Below are 19,841 nucleotides of genomic sequence, written 5' to 3'. Positions count from 1 at the left end.
TCTTTTTACAGTATTTTTCATCTAGCTTTAATCATTTTGACTGAAATACAAACATCTCATTGTACACTTCTTCCTTTCTTCATAAGTTAAATTGCTTTTTACTCATCATATGGCGTAACTTACAGAATATATCATCATTATTAACTGTATTAGGTTGGCGCATAAGTTCATAGCATTTTTGTTTTGCATGTTGGTATTTTAATTGCTATGGGTTTGTCTATTAATCATCACTTTTTGTTTTTAGTTCAACATTGCTATCTGATTTTACATAATGTTATTCTGGTATTTGGAGACAGTGTGTGGAGCTGTGGGTGCTAGGAGCAGAAAGATAATGGCTTTCTCCACATTAGTATCTCTCTGCATTCACAAGGACCTTCAGCACTGGATGAAGACCATATGTGTGTGTGTTAATTCACAATGACCCACGTCTGTGTACTCACAAACTGGCAAATGTTATTAACAGTTTCATTTCACCATTGAGCGACATTTCAAGGGGAAGGTAAAAAAAATTTGGGTGTACAGGTACCGCATGCTCAAAGTCAAAATCATAAACATCAGTGGATGGCCATATGTGCATCTCTGCTTGCTCTTCATGAATTGGCTCGTGAACAGCTCTGACCATTCCTATCCTGTATTGGACTTGTGTGCATCCACAGAAGTGTGTTATGCATCTGGTGGAACAGTGATGGATTGATGTACTATGAATTGCTTCCCTGAGGTGTAACCATCACTGCTGAATATTTATTGTCATCAAATGAGAAGTCTTGCAGATACAAGACAAGAACAACGACCATCAAAACTGCGTAAAGTGATGCTCCTCCATGATAAAGCTCACCCGCATTCTTCTACACTGACAAAAAACACTATACAGAAATTGGGTTGGGAAGTAATTCCACAACTGAATTATTCATCTGATCTTGCACCCTCACATGTCCACCTTTTCCACACACTATCAAACAACCACCAAGGTCCCTTTCCAGATGAAAATGCGCTTCAAACATAGCTCGATGTGTTCTTCACCTCAAAACCACATGATTTCTACAATAGCAAGATCAAAAATTTACTCCAGCACTGCCAGACTGTTGTAAAACAATGGAAAATCCAGGATGGAATGTAACAATAATATGAAAAGGATAGTTGCTACTCTCGATGTAGCTGATATGCTAAGTCGCAGATAAGCACAACAAAAGATAGTTACAAAATGAGCTTTGTTGAAAGCGCGCACACACACACACACACACACACATACACACACACACACACACACACACACACACACACACACACACACACACACACACACACACACACACACACACACACACGCACGACAGTGTGTGTCAACTGAAGCCAGACTACGAGCAGCAGCGCATGATGGGAGAGACAACTGGGTGGGGGTAGGCTGGAGCGGGAAGGGGGAGTAATAACAGGGTACGGGTGGGGGACGCTAAAGTGCTGCTAGTGGGAGCATGCAGGGACGAGGTGAAGAGAGGGAAGGGCAGCTAGGTGCAGTTGGGAGGTTAGACGGCGGGCAGAGGAGAGTACTGGAAAAGTAGAGAATTACGAGTGGGTGCATTGGCGGAATACTATCTTTTCCAACACCCGACAGATACCAAGCCAACAACCTCCTTCCTAGTCACAAGATGCTCACCCACTATTACTTCTCCTGTAAAGGCATTACCTACAAACAAATCCGGGGTGCAGCTACGTACACTGCATGGCGTCATCCAATGCTAACCTATTGTGGGCCATCCACAGGAATCCTTCCTAAACACCCAGAATCCCAAACCCCTCACCTGGCCCAGGTTCACTGATGACACCTTCGTGATCTCGATCAAGGGTGGACACCCAATCCACATTCCTAAAAGATAGCTACATAAGTACCTCTGTCCTTATCAAACCCACCAACCACCAGCAATACCTCAACTTCGATAGCTGCCCTCCATTCTACACAAACAAGCCCAATCCCCACAGCCTAGCCACCCATGGCCGTCATATCTGCAGTAACGAGCAGTGCCTCTGAAAATGTAACAAGGGTCTCCCTGAGGCCTTTACGCACAGTAATTACCCTTATAAACTTGTACAAAAACAGATCTTTCGTGCCTTAACTTTCCCGTCACCCAACACCTCCCAAAGTCCCACCGTCCAGCCACAGAGAAGCATTGCCTTCGTGACTCAGTACCAACCAGGACTGGAGCAACTGAATTACATTCTGCACCAGGGTTTTGACTACCTCTCGTCATGCCCCAAAATGAGGAATGTCCTACCCACTAACCTTCACAACCCTTGCATAGTGGTATTCTGCCACCCACCGAACTTTCACAATATCCTCGTCCATCCCTGAACAACTGGTGCTACCAATCCCTTGCCTCACTGCTCATATCCTTGTAATATACCTACATGCATGACCTGTCTGATACATCCTCCCACTAACACCTAGTCCAGTGCAGGCACAAACATCACTTACCCCATCAAAGGCAGAGCTACCTGTGAAACCAGACGTGTTCTACAAGCTCTGCAGCAATCACAGTGCTGCATTTTACATGGGCATGACAACCAACAAACCGTCTGTCCGCATGTATGGCTACTGACAAACTGGGGCCAACAAACTACTGAACCACCCCATTGCTGAGCGCATCACCCAACACAATGTTCTTCATTTCAATGACTGCTTCACAGTCTGTGCCATCTGGATTCTTCCCACTAACACTGGCTTTTCTGAATTGCACAGGTGGGAACTCTTCCTGCATAATATCCTATGTTCCCATAACCCTCCTGGACTCAACCTTCGTTAGTCATTGACCTTACCCATCTAGCCCCTACCATTTTCCCATTCTAGCTTTACACAGTCCTCTATTCCTTCAATGCACCCAGTTGTTTTTCTCCTTTCCTACTACTCCTGCACTCTCCCTGACATCTGTCTGCACCTAGTTGCCCCACCCTCTCTCCATCTCTTCTATGCATGCTCCCACTAGCAGTACTTTACCATCCCCCACCCCTACCCTGCTGTAACTGCCCCTCCCTGCCCGACGCCCCTCCTCACAGCCACCCAGTAGCATCTCTTATGTGCTGCTGCTCATAATCTGGCTTCAGCTGCCAGAGACACACTCTCTCTCTCTCTCTCTCTCTCTCTCTCTCTCTCTCTCTCTCTCTCTCTCTGTGTGTGTGTGTGTGTGTGTGTGTGTGTGTGTGTACTTTCGACAAAGGCCTTGTTGGCCGAAAGCGCATTTTGTGACAGTCTTGTTGTGCCTATCTGGACACAGCATCTCTGCAACATGGAAGGAGATCATATTATTTATGACCAAAGTCTTTGTTATGTGTATCTGTTGTGTTTAATAAACTTATGGAAAATAATAAACTTATGGAAAAATGCTAGAAACTTATGCACCAATCCAATACATTTACGATTCATCTCCTTAATTATATAAAAACTTTTAGGAGTTTTGGAATGCTTATACAATTTTCTTCGTTTTTAATTACTGTGCTATCTGCCATCATACCTTACAAAATTCGATGTTTACTCAACAGCCCTACCACAAAATATCTACCAGTAATTATCCAAAGCGACCTCAAGTGGAGTGACCACATAAAACAGCAGGAAAAATAGATATCATCTGATTTAGAAGGAAGAATCTTATGGAGATTTAACTCAGTGATGAAGAAACTTGTCCGACTGAATCCTGAGTACTGTTTAACAAACAGGGATCCCTGCCACGTAAGAATGATGGGCAAGGAAGGGGGGGGATCCAACAAAGAGCAGTGCATTTCGTCTCTACTTTGTTTAGTCACCTCAAGAGAACTACAAATATGATCAACGAACTCCAGGGGCAGACATTAGAAGAGAGGCACTGTGTATCATGGAGAGGTTTACTGTGACCACAATAACTTCACACTTTCATTAGTGCTGCCAGAAGTGGGTGGGGGGTGGGGGGGTGGGGTGGGGGAGATAGAAAGATCTGCACTACTTGAAAGATATTCTTTTTTGTCTCTGAGTGCGGAGTGTAACAAAAAGCTTTTTTCCATTGGCAAGTAACTTCTGTAAGCACTTGTTGAGGCAGTTACATTAGAACAAATACTTACCCAAATTGACTTCAAGTCAATTGGCCGAGTTTATTTCACAAACTTGTTACAAGCACTTGTTGCAGAAAAAGAGTGTACAAAATGTTACCATGAGACACTACTCCTTTAGCTAAAATCAGAGGACTCCACTTAGATTAAATTCTTCAGGTATGTCGCATGCAATATTTGTGTATAAGGAAGTGGCATCAAATTCCGCACGTCCAGGGCCTCGCTGCAATGGAGCATTTCCTTTCACGCCGATCACCTGCCACCCTACCTAAAACTTCTTTCCTCATTACCTTAGCCAGCTTCATCCTGACCCACAACTTCTTCACTTTTGAAGGCCAGACATACCAACAATTAAAGGGAACAGCCATGGGTACCAGGATGGCCCCCTCGTACGCCAACCTATTCATGGGTCGCTTAGAGGAAGCCTTCTTGGTTACCCAGGTCTGCCAACCCAAAGTTTGGTACAGATTTATTGATGACATCTTAATGATCTGGACTCACAGTGAAGAAGAACTCCAGAATTTCCTCTCCAACCTCAACTCCTTTGGTTCCATCAGATTCACCTGGTCCTACTCCAAATCCCATGCCACTTTCCTTGACGTTGACCTCCACCTGTCCAATGGCCAACTTCACACATCCGTCCACATCAAACCCACCAACAAGCAACAGTACCTCCATTATGACAGCTGCCACCCATTCCACATCAAACGGTCCCTTCCCTACAGCCTAGGTCTTCGTGGCAAATGAATCTGCTCCAGTCCGGAATCCCTGAAGCATTACACCAACAACCTGACAACAGCTTTCGCATCCCGCAACTACCCTCCCGACCTGGTACAGAAGCAAATAACCAGAGCCACTTCCTCATCCTCTCAAACACAGAACCTCCCACAGAAGAACCAGAAAAGTGCCCCACTTGTGACAGGATACTTTCCGGGACTGGATCAGATTCTGAATGTGGCTCTCCAGCACGGATACGACTTCCTCAAATCCTGCCCTGAAATGAGATCCATCCTTCAAGAAATCCTCCCCACTCCACCAAGAGTGTCTTTCCGCCGTCCACCTAACCTTCGTAACCTCTTAGTTCATCCCTATGAAATCCCCAACCACCTTCCCTACCCTCTGGCTCCTACCCTTGTAACCGCCCCCGGTGTAAAACCTGTCCCATGCACCCTCCCACCACCACCTACTCCAGTCCTGTAACCCGGAAGGTGTACACGATCAAAGGCAGAGCCACGTGTGAAAGCACCCACGTGATCTACCAACTGACCTGCCTACACTGTGACACATTCTATGTGGGACTGACCAGCAACAAACTGTCCATTCGCATGAATGGACACAGGCAGACAGTGTTTGTTGGTAATGAGGATCACCCTGTGGCTAAACATGCCTTGATGCACGGCCAGCACATCTTGGCACAGTGTTACACCGTCCGGGTTATCTGGATACTTCCCACTAACACCAACCTATCCGAACTCCGGAGATGGGAACTTGCTCTTCAATATATCCTCTCTTCCCGTTATCCACCAGGCCTCAATCTCCGCTAATTTCAAGTTGCCGCCACTCATACCTCACCTGTCATTCAGTAACACCTTTGCCTCTGCACTTCTGCCTCGACTGACATCTCTGCTCAAACTCTTTGTCTTTAAATATGTCTGCTTGTGCCTGTATATGTGTGGATGGATATGTGTGTGTGTGTGTGTGCGCGCGCGCGAGTGTATACCCGTCCTTTTTCCCCCGAAGGTAAGTCTTTCCTCTCCCGGGATTGGAATGACTCCTTACCCTCTCCCTTAAAACCCACATCCTTTCGTCTTTCCCTCTCCTTCCCTCTTTCCTGATGAGGCAACAGTTTGTTGCGAAAGCTTGAATTTTGTGTGTATGTTTGTGTGTCTATCTACCTGCCAGCGCTTTCGTTCGGTAAGTCACCTCATCTTTTTTTTTATATATATAATCTTTTTTTTTATATATAATTTTTCCCGCGTGGAATGTTTCCCTCTATTGTGTGTGTGTGTGTGTGTGTGTGTGTGTGTGTGTGTGTGTGTGTGTGTGTGTGTGTGTGTCTATATAAAAACAATGCCAGCGCTTTTGTTCGGTAAGTCACCTCATCTTTGTTTTTATATATAATTTTTCCCACGTGGAATGTTTCCTTCCATTATATATATATATATATATATATATATATATATATATATATATATATATATATATATATATATATATATATAGTATTTACTAAAGGAGATTTCAGACAATAAACTGTTTGCACTACCTTGCAAACTTACTGAAGTGCACAAAAGTAGCGGATATCAATGGGAAGGGGAGGGGGGTGTTCCTAATATTCCATCCAATTCTGTGACTCTGTGGATGATGCATCATACCACAGCAGGAAGATCGACAGTATGCCCAATAAATATGATTTCAGGATTACAATGGTTGCATAACAGGCAAATAAACTGCAACAACTCAATGAGAAAGACGGAACTGTTATCTAAATTAAAAGAAAACAAACCAGCTGTGAAAGTGTATGTCTTTGATAAAATCGCTGACAGCAGAGGCCACAAAGCAGTCCATTTAGCGCCCTCCAAAGGTGATCTAAATCCGATAGAATTGGCTTGGCACACAATAAAACACAATTTCAGGGAGAGCAATGTCACTTGTGACACGTCGAAGGAAACATTGTCGGAACTTGTTAATGCTGCTTTTGCTTCAGTCACTGCATAAAGTGCATCAGCTACAGAAAGAGTATTGGAAACAAGCTAGGATAGTGGAAAGGGCCATTGATGAAGTTATCACCAATACCACACCCTCAAGTGGTGATTATGATCTTGAATCAAACACAAATGACAGTGATCTGTAGTGATCATAATATTGACAGTTAAGTACATTTTGTAAACATTACTGCTGTGCTGTATTTGATAAATGCAATATGCAAACAGATTACAGAAATCAATTTTTGACTTTTGATTCATAGTATCATTAGCTGTACATTCATCTACTTTATTTTTCATTACTTTTGATACACAAATAATATGTAAATTCTAGGTAAAACACTCTAGCATGAATATGTCAACAAGAACAAACGATTGCTGACCCGACGGAGGTGTTTCTTTCGCAGATAATATTTCCGCAAGTGCCGCCTCAGATTTCATGTTAAGCACAAAACAAAACTACAAGCAGCTGATGCTGCCTTCACCAACTGCTCCTCACCCCTTGGCAGCCACAGTGCTGAGGCACGGCTGTTCCCAACAGCCACTGCGCCAATCTTCAACTTATTGAGGATGAACAATATTGGTGAAATTTCGAGTGAGCACTTTTACGAAGAGTCGGACATGTTACTTCCTCCAACATACACTTCATGAAATGACCACGAAGACAAAATCATGATATTAAGCTAAAATAGAGACATACTGGCAGTCATTCTTACCATGCAATATTCGTGAGTGTAACAGAGAAAAACTGATCAGTTAGTGGTACCACAAGCACCCTCTGTCACACAGCATTACGTGGCTCGAGGAATATGATGTATATATAGACGAAAGTCTTTTCCATTTTCAGTTGTTATTCTTGTCCAGTTGTAGTGGGTCTTCTTAAAGACAGTTCAGAATTGTCTTGTTTAAATCAGCAGATTTGATCACGCACCTATTAACAGGTCACCAAATTCTCACTTCTCTGTAATAGTTGTCTTGTTCCATTTGATATTTACTTTCTTGGTACCCACATCATCTGTTGTTTGCATAACTAACAGTGGGGAGTGGGAGAGGGAGTGGGAGAGGAAGCGGGGTGGGGTGGGGTGGGAGAGGAAGCGGGGTGGGGTGGGGTGGGAGAGGAAGCGGGGTGGGGTGGGGTGGGAGAGGAAGCGGGGTGGGGTGGGGTGGGAGAGGAAGCGGGGTGGGGTGGGGTGGGAGAGGAAGCGGGGTGGGGTGGGGTGGGAGAGGAAGCGGGGTGGGGTGGGGTGGGAGAGGAAGCGGGGTGGGGTGGGGTGGGGTGGGAGAGGAAGCGGGGTGGGGTGGGGTGGGAGAGGAAGCGGGGTGGGGTGGGGTGGGGTGGGAGAGGAAGCGGGGTGGGGTGGGGTGGGGTGGGAGAGGAAGCGGGGTGGGGTGGGGTGGGAGAGGAAGCGGGGTGGGGTGGGGTGGGGTGGGAGAGGAAGCGGGGTGGGGTGGGAGAGGAAGCGGGGTGGGGTGGGAGAGGAAGCGGGGTGGGGTGGGGTGGGGTGGGAGAGGAAGCGGGGTGGGTTGGGGTGGGGTGGGAGAGGAAGCGGGGTGGGGTGGGGTGGGAGAGGAAGCGGGGTGGGGTGGGGTGGGGTGGGGTGGGAGAGGAAGCGGGGTGGGGTGGGGTGGGAGAGGAAGCGGGGTGGGGTGGGGTGGGGTGGGAGAGGAAGCGGGGTGGGGTGGGGTGGGAGAGGAAGCGGGGTGGGGTGGGGTGGGAGAGGAAGCGGGGTGGGGTGGGGTGGGAGAGGAAGCGGGGTGGGGTGGGGTGGGAGAGGAAGCGGGGTGGGGTGGGGTGGGAGAGGAAGCGGGGTGGGGTGGGGTGGGGTGGGAGAGGAAGCGGGGTGGGGTGGGGTGGGGTGGGGTGGGAGAGGAAGCGGGGTGGGGTGGGGTGGGGTGGGGTGGGAGAGGAAGCGGGGTGGGGTGGGGTGGGAGAGGAAGCGGGGTGGGGTGGGGTGGGAGAGGAAGCGGGGTGGGGAGGGGTGGGAGAGGAAGCGGGGTGGGGTGGGGTGGGAGAGGAAGCGGGGTGGGAGAGGAAGCGGGGTGGGAGAGGAAGCGGGGTGGGAGAGGAAGCGGGGTGGGGTGGGGTGGGAGAGGAAGCGGGGTGGAGTGGGGTGGGAGAGGAAGCGGGGTGGAGTGGGGTGGGAGAGGAAGCGGGGTGGAGTGGGGTGGGAGAGGAAGCGGGGTGGAGTGGGGTGGGAGAGGAAGCGGGGTGGAGTGGGGTGGGAGAGGAAGCGGGGTGGAGTGGGGTGGGAGAGGAAGCGGGGTGGAGTGGGGTGGGAGAGGAAGTGGGGTGGGAGAGGAAGTGGGGTGGGGTGGGGTGGGAGAGGAAGTGGGGTGGGGTGGGGTGGGAGAGGAAGTGGGGTGGGGTGGGGTGGGGTGGGAGAGGAAGTGGGAGAGGGACTCACCTGAGATAAATGCTATAAGGTTCCATTTCATCTAATGAATCTCTGAAGTTTAACATTATTAGCACTTATTTTAATTGTAAATAACTAGAAATAGAGGAGACCACTCACTGAATAGTAGAGGCATTTTAACACCCCAAGAAGCGCAAATAAGAATGTCATGATAATTTAAAGTAGGGAACAGTGTTATCCTGACAGGTGCGACACTTTGACAATAATATAACACCTTAAAGTCTTGATGAACTCCAACTTCAATATTTATTGAGTATGTCATGATAGATAGGTAGGAAGAAGGGTTATTTTTAATTAGCTATCAAACATCTCAGTAATAACTGAGAATCAGTACGACGAAAGTTGAGTCCAAAGTAAAGTGTCAGTCAGAGATAATATTTATTTTAAGGAGTAGTGAGTGCGGTGAAAAGGAAATTCAATGCGTCTACAATGTTCGATCATGGGAATGTTAGTAGCTTGCTTGCTATCAAGTTGAGAGAAAGCTCCGTTTGTTACCTTACTACAAAAGGAATGCTACGAGATTGTTTCTATTAAAAAAAAGTAATATTGTGTGACAGAGATGTGCGGACTTTGTTCTCTGTTATTCTGACTTGAGAACTTGAACTGAAGTGATATTCTGATAGTGTACAACGAGTTAATGAAGTTTAATGATTGGAGATATTATTGTTGGACTCAACCTTTATCAAAGTGAACAGTTACAACGAAGAATGGACATAGTATCGAAGACTGCAATACCTGATTAGCCTGGAGTAGGAAACATTAATTCGACCACACGAAGATAATACAAATGCGTCAATTGTAAAAGTTGTCGTAATTGTTACAATCAACGAATTGAAAAGAATCTTAATTGATCCGATCCATCATCACAAAACCATAACTGACAATTAAAAATCAGCAGTTCGCATTGCTGAGAAGACTATGCGAACTCACAAATGGACTTTCATACATTATGCGAGGAACAATTTTTTTTTAGAGATTTTCAGGTGTTGTTCCAAGTTACCCGACGGGGACAACCATCACTGCGCGTCGTATCTCCATTCCAACGACCAAGCTGTAGCTGTAGCAGCTCAACATCAACAGTGACAACAAAAGGGGAGAGGGGACGTCACAGCATTGAGTTGTTGACAGGCTCACAGGAAAGAGTGGAAACTTGCCAGCTTTTGGAGAGTTGGAGAACAAACACGTGAAAGCCAGCTACAGGACAACACTGAAGATTATATTGGTAGATTGCATTAATTAATGAGGACAGGATTGAACAGAATTGGCAAGAAAAGAAACCTGCAGCAAATTGGACTAAATGAAAGGACTGGTCAATAGAATACATTCAGAGATATCAAGTAATTGTCAATTTAGTACTGGAGGGAAGTGTCGGGAGTAAAATTTGCGAGTGAGGCCAAGAGCAGAGTACAGTAGGCAGGTTCAAATAGATGTATACTGCAGTAGATATTTCGAGATGAAGAGGTTTGCATAGGAATCAACAGCATGGAGAGCTGCATCAAACCAGTTTTTGGATTAACGAACAACAAAACAACAGCAAAACTTTTTTTTTCCCAATATCTTATCAAAATTTATGTGAAAATAAATTTAATGCGTGTCTCTATGTCATTTAACCCTTGTCTTTGAATTATTTTTTTTCTGAATTTCCAGATTAACTTTACTTTCAATAATAGAGATGAAGTATGATCCTACCTAGTCCAGATACAATAAGTTCCACAGTATTCAATTAAATTTGCATTTTACTTGTATACCTTGTCCAAGTCTGGAGAGTACTAAGAAACCCAGAGATAATTCTGTTGTTATGTTTGGAATCTGTTGTCACGGACACTAAATTTGCGCGACGATTAACTTTACCTGCAACCACTTTTTGGATATGTCATTGCTCATAAATATGGACAGGTAAATGTAGCATTATTTATGGCAAAATTTGCAATTATTTTCGTTGTTTGTAAATGACTAGATGCATAAATTTGCAAGTCTGTCATGCTACATTAGTGAAGACAATTAAATTATTAGTTATTTGAAATTGACTGTGTAAAAAAGTGCTGACTGGGAGCTTTCTGACCGGAATGTTTGCTTTTGCAAAAACTTAACACCTTTTTGTTCCGAAATGGCCTTTCATTTCTTCATTTGGCTGTAATTAAGATTTAAAGAAATGACTGTTCTGTTGAAAAGCAGCAGCATTTTCTTACTATTTAAGTGAATGTGTCTCTGGCAAAGTGTTTCTGGACATTATTAATCATGTTTCAAATGGCTCTGAGCACTATGGGACTCAACTGCTGAGGTCATTAGTCCCCTAGAACTTAGAACTAGTTAAACCTAACTAACCTAAGGACATCACAAACATCCATGCCCGAGGCAGGATTCGAACCTGCGACCGTAGCGGTCTCGCGGTTCCAGACTGCAGCGCCTTTAACCGCACGGCCACTTCGGCCGGCCCATTATTAATCATTTTCTGCCTAATTTGAAGATTAAAAAATCTACGGAGCACTAACTTCGACCTTCCGTGGGCATTCATAGCCTTACGACCTGCGCTTAACAATGTTACAGATAGAACTGACAAGGCACTTTGCACAGAAGTAGAACTGTAGGTACAGCTATTCAATTTTAACATTAGGAGACGAATTTTGGCAAGGTCGAAAAGGTTACAGATTTTTTTTCCTATCACTATCATGCAGAGGATGGGCGCTGTTGGCTACAGTCGTGGATGATCACGAGCATAAACAGACTAGAATTCTGACTGCCACAGGGCAGGGAAACAAATGTCACCTTCATTTAGCTGGACAGCAGCTTACAGCAGAACTGACACTTTGTCACAGGGATCACCAACCTCTTCAGGTGTTGCAAGGATCTTAACCCAAATCCGCGATAGACAGGACTAGTCGCTTCACTTATTTCAAAATAAGAAAACAATGAATATAATAGAGGGAAACATTCCATGTGGGAAAAATATATCTAAAAACAAAGATGATGTAACTTACCAAACAAAAGTGTTGGCACGTTGATAGAGACACTAACAAACACACAAAATTCAAGCTTTCGCAACCCACGGTTGCTTCATCAGGAAAGAGGGAAGGAGAGGGAAAGACAAAAGGATGTGAGTTTTAAGGGAGAGGGTAAGGAGTCGTTCAAATCCCGGGAGCGGAAAGACTTACCTTAGGGGGAAAAAGGGACAGGTATACGCACGCGCACACGCACCTATGCATCCGCACATATACAGACACAAACAGACATATGTAAAGGCCTTTACATCTGTCTGCTTGTGTCTGTATATTTGTGTGTGTGTGTGTGTGTGTGTGTGTGTGTGTGTGTGTGTGTACACCTGTCCCTTTCTCCCCCTAAGGTAAGTCTTTCCGCTCCTGGGATTGGAACCTGTCCCTTTCTCCCCCTAAGGTAAGTCTTTCCGCTCCCGGGATTGGAATGACTCCTTACCCTCTCCCTTAAAACCCATATCCTTTCGTCTTTCCCTCTTTCCTGATGAAGCAACCGTGGGTTGCGAAAGCTTGATTGTGTGTTTGTTTGTGTTTGTGTCTCTATCAACATACCAACACTTTCGTTTGGTAAGTTACGTCATCTTTGTTTTTAGATATATAAGAAAACAATGAGTTACACACCAGACGAAGTATTCAAGGATGGCTACCGTGCAACTGCTTACACTGAAGTTAGCAGCAGGGCTAGACAAATGATACTTGCGTTCAAAGAGGAGGGAGGAGGGGATTAGAATTTAATGTCTCGTCCACAATGAGGTCATTCGAGACAAAGCACAAACTCTGATTAGGGAAGGATGGGGAAGGAAACTGCCTGCGCCCTTTCAAAGGAACCACGCCGGCATTTGTCTGAAGCAATTGCACTGAAACGGGGTTGAGGTTACTCAATAAGCTGCTTTGTTCGATACACTATTGGACTTGTTCAAACAATCACACAACAGTTGAATCGCACAGCAATGACAATTTCATAAAACAGTGGTGGAAATAGCATTAAATCCTACCACTACACAATATCCTATTGTTTCCGGACAAATTTACAATACGATTTCTCATATAGCACACGTACATATGGACACCAAAACATTGATGCTGATTTTTAAGTACTGGTAACAGACAAAAAGAAAATGTTGTTCTCCAAAAAATATTACTTTACTCAACCCAGTATAACATTTTATTTGTTTATAAGAGAGAGAGAGAGAGAGAGAGAGAGCTGCAAATGAGCAATTCAATCCCTGTTTACATATTAGTCCAACAGATTTTAATCAGTTTGAAAACAAAATGGCAACATTCAGACGAAATAATCATGAAAATTACTCAAGAATTAAAATTAGGACAAAAAAATACATTGTAATAATGTGAATGTAATTTTCATTAAGAGAATCCATTGTAACAAGACCAGCCTTGGAGATAGTAACATCAGGCGCCACTAGATCGCGGGGCGAGTGAAAGCTTGAGAATTGGATAGAATCTCGAAAGCAACCATTTGTTAATTCATTAGTCGCCATTGTTACACACGAACTGCCCCTAGCATATATTTCAGTCCGTGTTTCACAGTTATTTCTATTAACAAAGTGCATAGTCCATTAAAAAGGCTATGACAGGTTGTCTAGTACCAACACAACACACTAGATCGCAGGCCGATCAACAAATCGAACAAAACCTGAGATTTCCAAAACTGTGACAAACTGTTTGAGTTGTTTTCAAACACAGCCCTAGTTAACAGAATATTGTTAACGATGTAGTTGAGGCCCAACCTCCAGCAGTATTCGATGCAACTACAGTTCAAAATGTCCGCCACGTAATTTGCCACATTAAAACTGTCTGCATTATATTATCTTTTAAGCTTTAGCTAACAAACAAATGCACGTATTTCTTTCTCATAAAAAGCTAGGTCCCATGACTGAGTACTATGCTCCATTACTTGACACGTATCTTAAACAGACGATTCAACCATCCACAATTGGCATGGCACCAGATCATTGAGCGCATCGATAAATCATTGCATTCATAGACTATTTTAAAATAGGTTCTTGTGCACATTATCTTTCCAAATCGGGGTTCACCAGATGATGTACTGCTATGAAACAACATCAAGTAATTTTGCAGTTTTGTGTTTTGAGGAAAAATTTGCATCTATTTTGCATTTATTGCAAAAATGCGAATTTTACAGTCCCTACTCACAAGTGAACACAAGGCTCCGTTGTGACTAAGCAAGAACTTAGAAACATATTTCAAATTACTAAGTATACCAAGACTTAAGAGATGCTGCAAGTATTCCAGTTTCCTCCATCTGTATTTGTTTCATTATTTTTCTATCAGTGGTCAACTATATTATGTCTCCAAGATATCCATAAGTTTTTAGAACTGTTTACATGAGACACGCACAAAAAATTTTGAACAGAAGTTACCGGAGAAATTCATCACAGAGGTCTCCATCATGGGTAAAATGAGGACCTTTCCACAAGTTTCCATAACTAGTAATGCAAATATGAATGTTCATTATTTCCCATATTGATGTGAATATACAGAACCTCTATCTCTGAGGGCACTGTCACTGGCCAATCAAGTGATTTGTTTGCATTTTATTGGCTGCCAGCAATAGCGAGTGCTGCATTCAACAGCAGCTTGAACAAGTTCCTAACAGACTGCTGTGGATGGGAGAGACTACCCACATTTTGCAAAAGTGGAAACTGTTCCATGTATATAAACAGTGAATATTATTCAGGAGTGAGATACAGGTATTCTTGGTACACCACTCTGATGTTTATTGAATACACACTAACTAGTCTAAAATAATCTGCAATTAAATATATTGTGCTTAAGAGTCACATACCTGATGACTTGTACAACAAGCCTGTTGCAGTTGCAGCCGAGATTGTATTGAGTTCGTCATCACATCCTCTCATCCATGACAATATTGTGCCAAAGCCACTGTACATAACGGCTATGACGCCAAGGGTGTTGGCAGTTGCTGCTCCTTGTTTCATAACATAATTTAGGAGCCTGTAATAAAAACATGCACTTGTAATATGCAGTAAGCAAATCTTGAGAATACTGCACATCTGTCTAGGTGAATACCGGGCTGGTACTCACATCCCACCTCAGTTGCACAATTTGCGAAAGTTCACACACTTTGACAAGAATAATATTTGATAAAACAAATGGGATACCAATTTCCATCTGGGCCTGATGGTAGGGGGTGGGGGATGCCTCTACGTGAGAAAGGCATCCAGCCACCCTACACAACTAACAATTCCAAATCCAGGTTAATACGCTGACTCAATGAAGATATGGGGTAAAGACGAAGAAAACAAAAACTAGAGACTCAATTACATTTCTATAAAATATCTACAAAAATAAATAATATCTACAGTAAATAAATAATATCTACAATAAATAAATAATATCTACAATAAATAAATAATATCTACAATAAATAAATAATATCTACAATAAATAAATAATATCTACAATAAATAAATAATATCTACAAAAATAAATAATCTCTCTCTCATTAGCAGCCTAACCTGGTTAGGCTGTAGATATGGCGTCCACATGCAGCCAGGCTGCATGGGAGCAATTTCTTGGTGTGGAAAAGGTGACAGCTGTCAAAATGCAGGTACTGTTGGCAGTTAGTAACTTTAATACAAACAAAGCATGGAGGAGCCATTGGAAAGGTGTAGGTCAAAGTCCAGAAAGGTTGGGTTGAGGAGAAGCATGCGAAGCAGATGGGAAAAGTGCTGAGGTAGTGGAGGATTGAGGATAAGGTCTTGGTCCTCAGTCCAGATCATAAAGATATCATTAATGAATGTGAACCAGACACGGGATTTAGGAGAGTTGCAAAGTTCCCTTAAGATTGCCCATAAACAAGTTGGCAACAGTGAGAGCCATATGGATTGCCCTTCGCTGTGCAATCGACTTGTTTAGAGTGGGGTGATCGCAAGACAGTGAAGGAAGTTGTTAGCATCTTTGATTTGATAGAATGGGCTTCAGGCAATTGATTGGAAGTGTTGGCAAGTAAGAGGGAAAATACATTCAGTGGAAGCACAGTAACTGTCTACAATTGAGGATTTATGGATTTTGGAAGGCATGCATAAGCTGTGTGTGTGTGTGTGGGGGGGGGGGGGGGGGGGGGGTGTGATTCGAGAGAGATGGACTTTGTAGATGTTCTGGGATGGGCCAAAGGGATTCAATAGGGACTGGAGGTTATGTGACACACAAAGTTAACCATTAGCATTCCTGTTCAATTCTTGGTCTTACACTGTCCCAGGTGATGCCCAAGGAACCACGGTATTTAAACAGCCATAAGATAAACTTTAAAGTTTATTATTATGAAAAGCACATTTAAAAAACATTTCAACAGAAAAGTACACAAAATGAATACAATACTACATAACAAAGTTAACACTATGGATTCTCGAATACCCTGCACTCCAAATTTTGCTTTGCTACGGCATAATACGTATCACTTCAGGCAGGGGATTACCTTCATAGTCTCGGATGTTATTGAATTTAGCACATGTTAAAATTCAAGAGTAAGTAAGAACACACTTTTTTTTCTCAATATATATATATATATATAAAATGGAAGGAAACATTCCACGTGGGAAAAATTATATATAAAAACAAAGATGAGGTGACTTACCGAACAAAAGCGCTGGCAGGTCGATAGACACACAAACAAACACAAACACACACACAAAATTCAAGCTTTCGCAACAAACTGTTGCCTCATCAGGAAAGAGGGAAGGAGAGGGGAAGACGAAAGGAAGTGGGTTTTAAGGGAGAGGGTAAGGAGTCATTCCAATCCCGGGAGCGGAAAGACTTACCTTAGGGGGAAAAAAGGACAGGTATACACTCGCACACACGCACATATCCATCCACACATACAGACACAAGCAGACATATTTAAAGACAAAGAGTTTGGGCAGAGATGTCAGTCGAGGCAGAAGTGTAGAGGCAAAGAAGTTGTTGAAAGACAGGTGAGGTATGAGTGGCGGCAACTTGAAATTAGCGGAGATTGAGGCCTGGCGGATGACGAGAAGAGAGGATATACTGAAGGGCAAGTTCCCATCTCCGGAGTTCGGATAGGTTGGTGTTGGTGGGAAGTATCCAGATAACCCGGACGGTGTAACACTGTGCCAAGATGTGCTGGCCGTGCACCAAGGCATGTTTAGCCACAGGGTGATCCTCATTACCAACAAACACTGTCTGCCTGTGTCCATTCATGCGAATGGACAGTTTGTTGCTGGTCATTCCCACATAGAATGCGTCACAGTGTAGGCAGGTCAGTTGGTAGATCACGTGGGTGCTTTCACACGTGGCTCTGCCTTTGATCGTGTACACCTTCCGGGTTACAGGACTGGAGTAGGTGGTGGTGGGAGGGTGCATGGGACAGGTTTTACACCGGGGGCGGTTACAAGGGTAGGAGCCAGAGGGTAGGGAAGGTGGTTTGGGGATTTCATAGGGATGAACTAAGAGGTTACGAAGGTTAGGTGGACGGCGGAAAGACACTCTTGGTGGAGTGGGGAGGATTTCATGAAGGATGGATCTCATTTCTGGGCAGGATTTTAGGAAGTCGTATCCCTGCTGGAGAGCCACATTCAAAATCTGATCCAGTCCCGGAAAGTATCCTGTCACAAGTGGGGCACTTTTGTGGTTCTTCTGTGGGAGGTTCTGGGTTTGAGAGGATGAGGAAGTTGCTCTGGTTATTTGCTTCTGTACCAGGTCGGGAGGGTAGTTGCGGGATGCGAAAGCTGTTGTCAGGTTGTTGGTGTAATGCTTCAGGGATTCCGGACTGGAGCAGATTCGTTTGCCACGAAGACCTAGGCTGTAGGGAAGGGACCGTTTGATGTGGAATGGGTGGCAGCTGTCGTAATGGAGGTACTGTTGCTTGTTGGTGGGTTTGATGTGGACGGACGTGTGAAGCTGGCCATTGGACAGGTGGAGGTCAACATCAAGGAAAGTGGCATGGGATTTGGAGTAGGACCAGGTGAATCTGATGGAACCAAAGGAGTTGAGGTTGGAGAGGAAATTCTGGAGTTCTTCTTCACTGTGAGTCCAGATCATGAAGATGTCATCAATAAATCTGTACCAAACTTTGGGTTGGCAGGCCTGGGTAACCAAGAAGGCTTCCTCTAAGCGACCCATGAATAGGTTGGCGTACGAAGGGGCCATCCTGGTACCCATGGCTGTTCCCTTTAATTGCTGGTATGTCTGGCCTTCAAAAGTGAAGAAGTTGTGGGTCAGGATGAAGCTGGCTAAGGTAATGAGGAAAGAGGTTTTGGGTAGGGTGGCAGGTGATCGGCGTGAAAGGAAGTGCTCCATTGCAGCGAGGCCCTGGACGTGCGGGATATTTGTGTATAAGGAAGTGGCATCAATGGTTACAAGGATGGTTTCTGGGGGTAACGGATTGGGTAAGGATTCCAGGCGTTCGAGAAAGTGGTTGGTGTCTTTGATGAAGGATGGGAGACTGCACGTAATGGGTTGAAGGTGTTGATCTACGTAGGCAGAGATACGTTCTGTGGGGGCTTGGTAACCAGCTACAATGGGACGGCCAGGATGATTGGGTTTGTGAATTTTAGGAAGAAGGTAGAACGTAGGGGTGCGGGGTGTTGGTGGGGTCAGGAGGTTGATGGAGTCAGGTGAAAGGTTTTGTAGGGGGCCTAAGGTTCTGAGGATTCCCTGAAGCTCCGCCTGGACATCAGGAATGGGATTACCTTGGCAAACTTTGTATGTGGTGTTGTCTGAAAGCTGACGCAGTCCCTCAGCCACATACTCCCGACGATCAAGTACCACGGTCGTGGAACCCTTGTCCGCCGGAAGAATGATGATGGACCGGTCAGCCTTCAGATCACGGATAGCCTGGGCTTCAGCAGTGGTGATGTTGGGAGTAGGATTAAGGTTTTTTATAATCCTACTCCCAACATCACCACTGCTGAAGCCCAGGCTATCCGTGATCTGAAGGCTGACCGGTCCATCATCATTCTTCCGGCGGACAAGGGTTCCACGACCGTGGTACTTGATCGTCGGGAGTATGTGGCTGAGGGACTGCGTCAGCTTTCAGACAACACCACATACAAAGTTTGCCAAGGTAATCCCATTCCTGATGTCCAGGCGGAGCTTCAGGGAATCCTCAGAACCTTAGGCCCCCTACAAAACCTTTCACCTGACTCCATCAACCTCCTGACCCCACCAACACCCCGCACCCCTACCTTCTTCCTAAAATTCACAAACCCAATCATCCTGGCCGTCCCATTGTAGCTGGTTACCAAGCCCCCACAGAACGTATCTCTGCCTACGTAGATCAACACCTTCAACCCATTACGTGCAGTCTCCCATCCTTCATCAAAGACACCAACCACTTTCTCGAACGCCTGGAATCCTTACCCAATCCGTTACCCCCAGAAACCATCCTTGTAACCATTGATGCCACTTCCTTATACACAAATATCCCGCACGTCCAGGGCCTCGCTGCAATGGAGCACTTCCTTTCACGCCGATCACCTGCCACCCTACCCAAAACCTCTTTCCTCATTACCTTAGCCAGCTTCATCCTGACCCACAACTTCTTCACTTTTGAAGGCCAGACATACCAGCAATTAAAGGGAACAGCCATGGGTACCAGGATGGCCCCTTCGTACGCCAACCTATTCATGGGTCGCTTAGAG

At 44.8% G+C, this 19,841-nt stretch overlaps 1 protein-coding gene across 1 annotated transcript in view; it reads right to left on the bottom strand.

Moving 5' to 3' along the window:
• LOC124620121 (mitochondrial import inner membrane translocase subunit Tim23) overlaps window positions 1-19,841 on the bottom strand; it is a 63,780-nt gene that overhangs the window by 36,497 nt on the left and 7,442 nt on the right. The window contains exon 3 of the mRNA XM_047146795.1: window positions 15,005-15,174. Within this exon, the coding sequence (XP_047002751.1) occupies window positions 15,005-15,174 (170 nt within the window). The remainder of the gene's footprint in view (window positions 1-15,004; window positions 15,175-19,841) is intronic.

This window comes from Schistocerca americana, chromosome 1, assembly GCF_021461395.2.
Source record: "Schistocerca americana isolate TAMUIC-IGC-003095 chromosome 1, iqSchAmer2.1, whole genome shotgun sequence".
Classification (NCBI taxonomy): domain Eukaryota; kingdom Metazoa; phylum Arthropoda; class Insecta; order Orthoptera; family Acrididae; genus Schistocerca; species Schistocerca americana.
The sequence above is the reverse complement of the archived record's forward strand: the minus strand, read 5'-3'. Positions and strand labels throughout refer to the sequence as shown.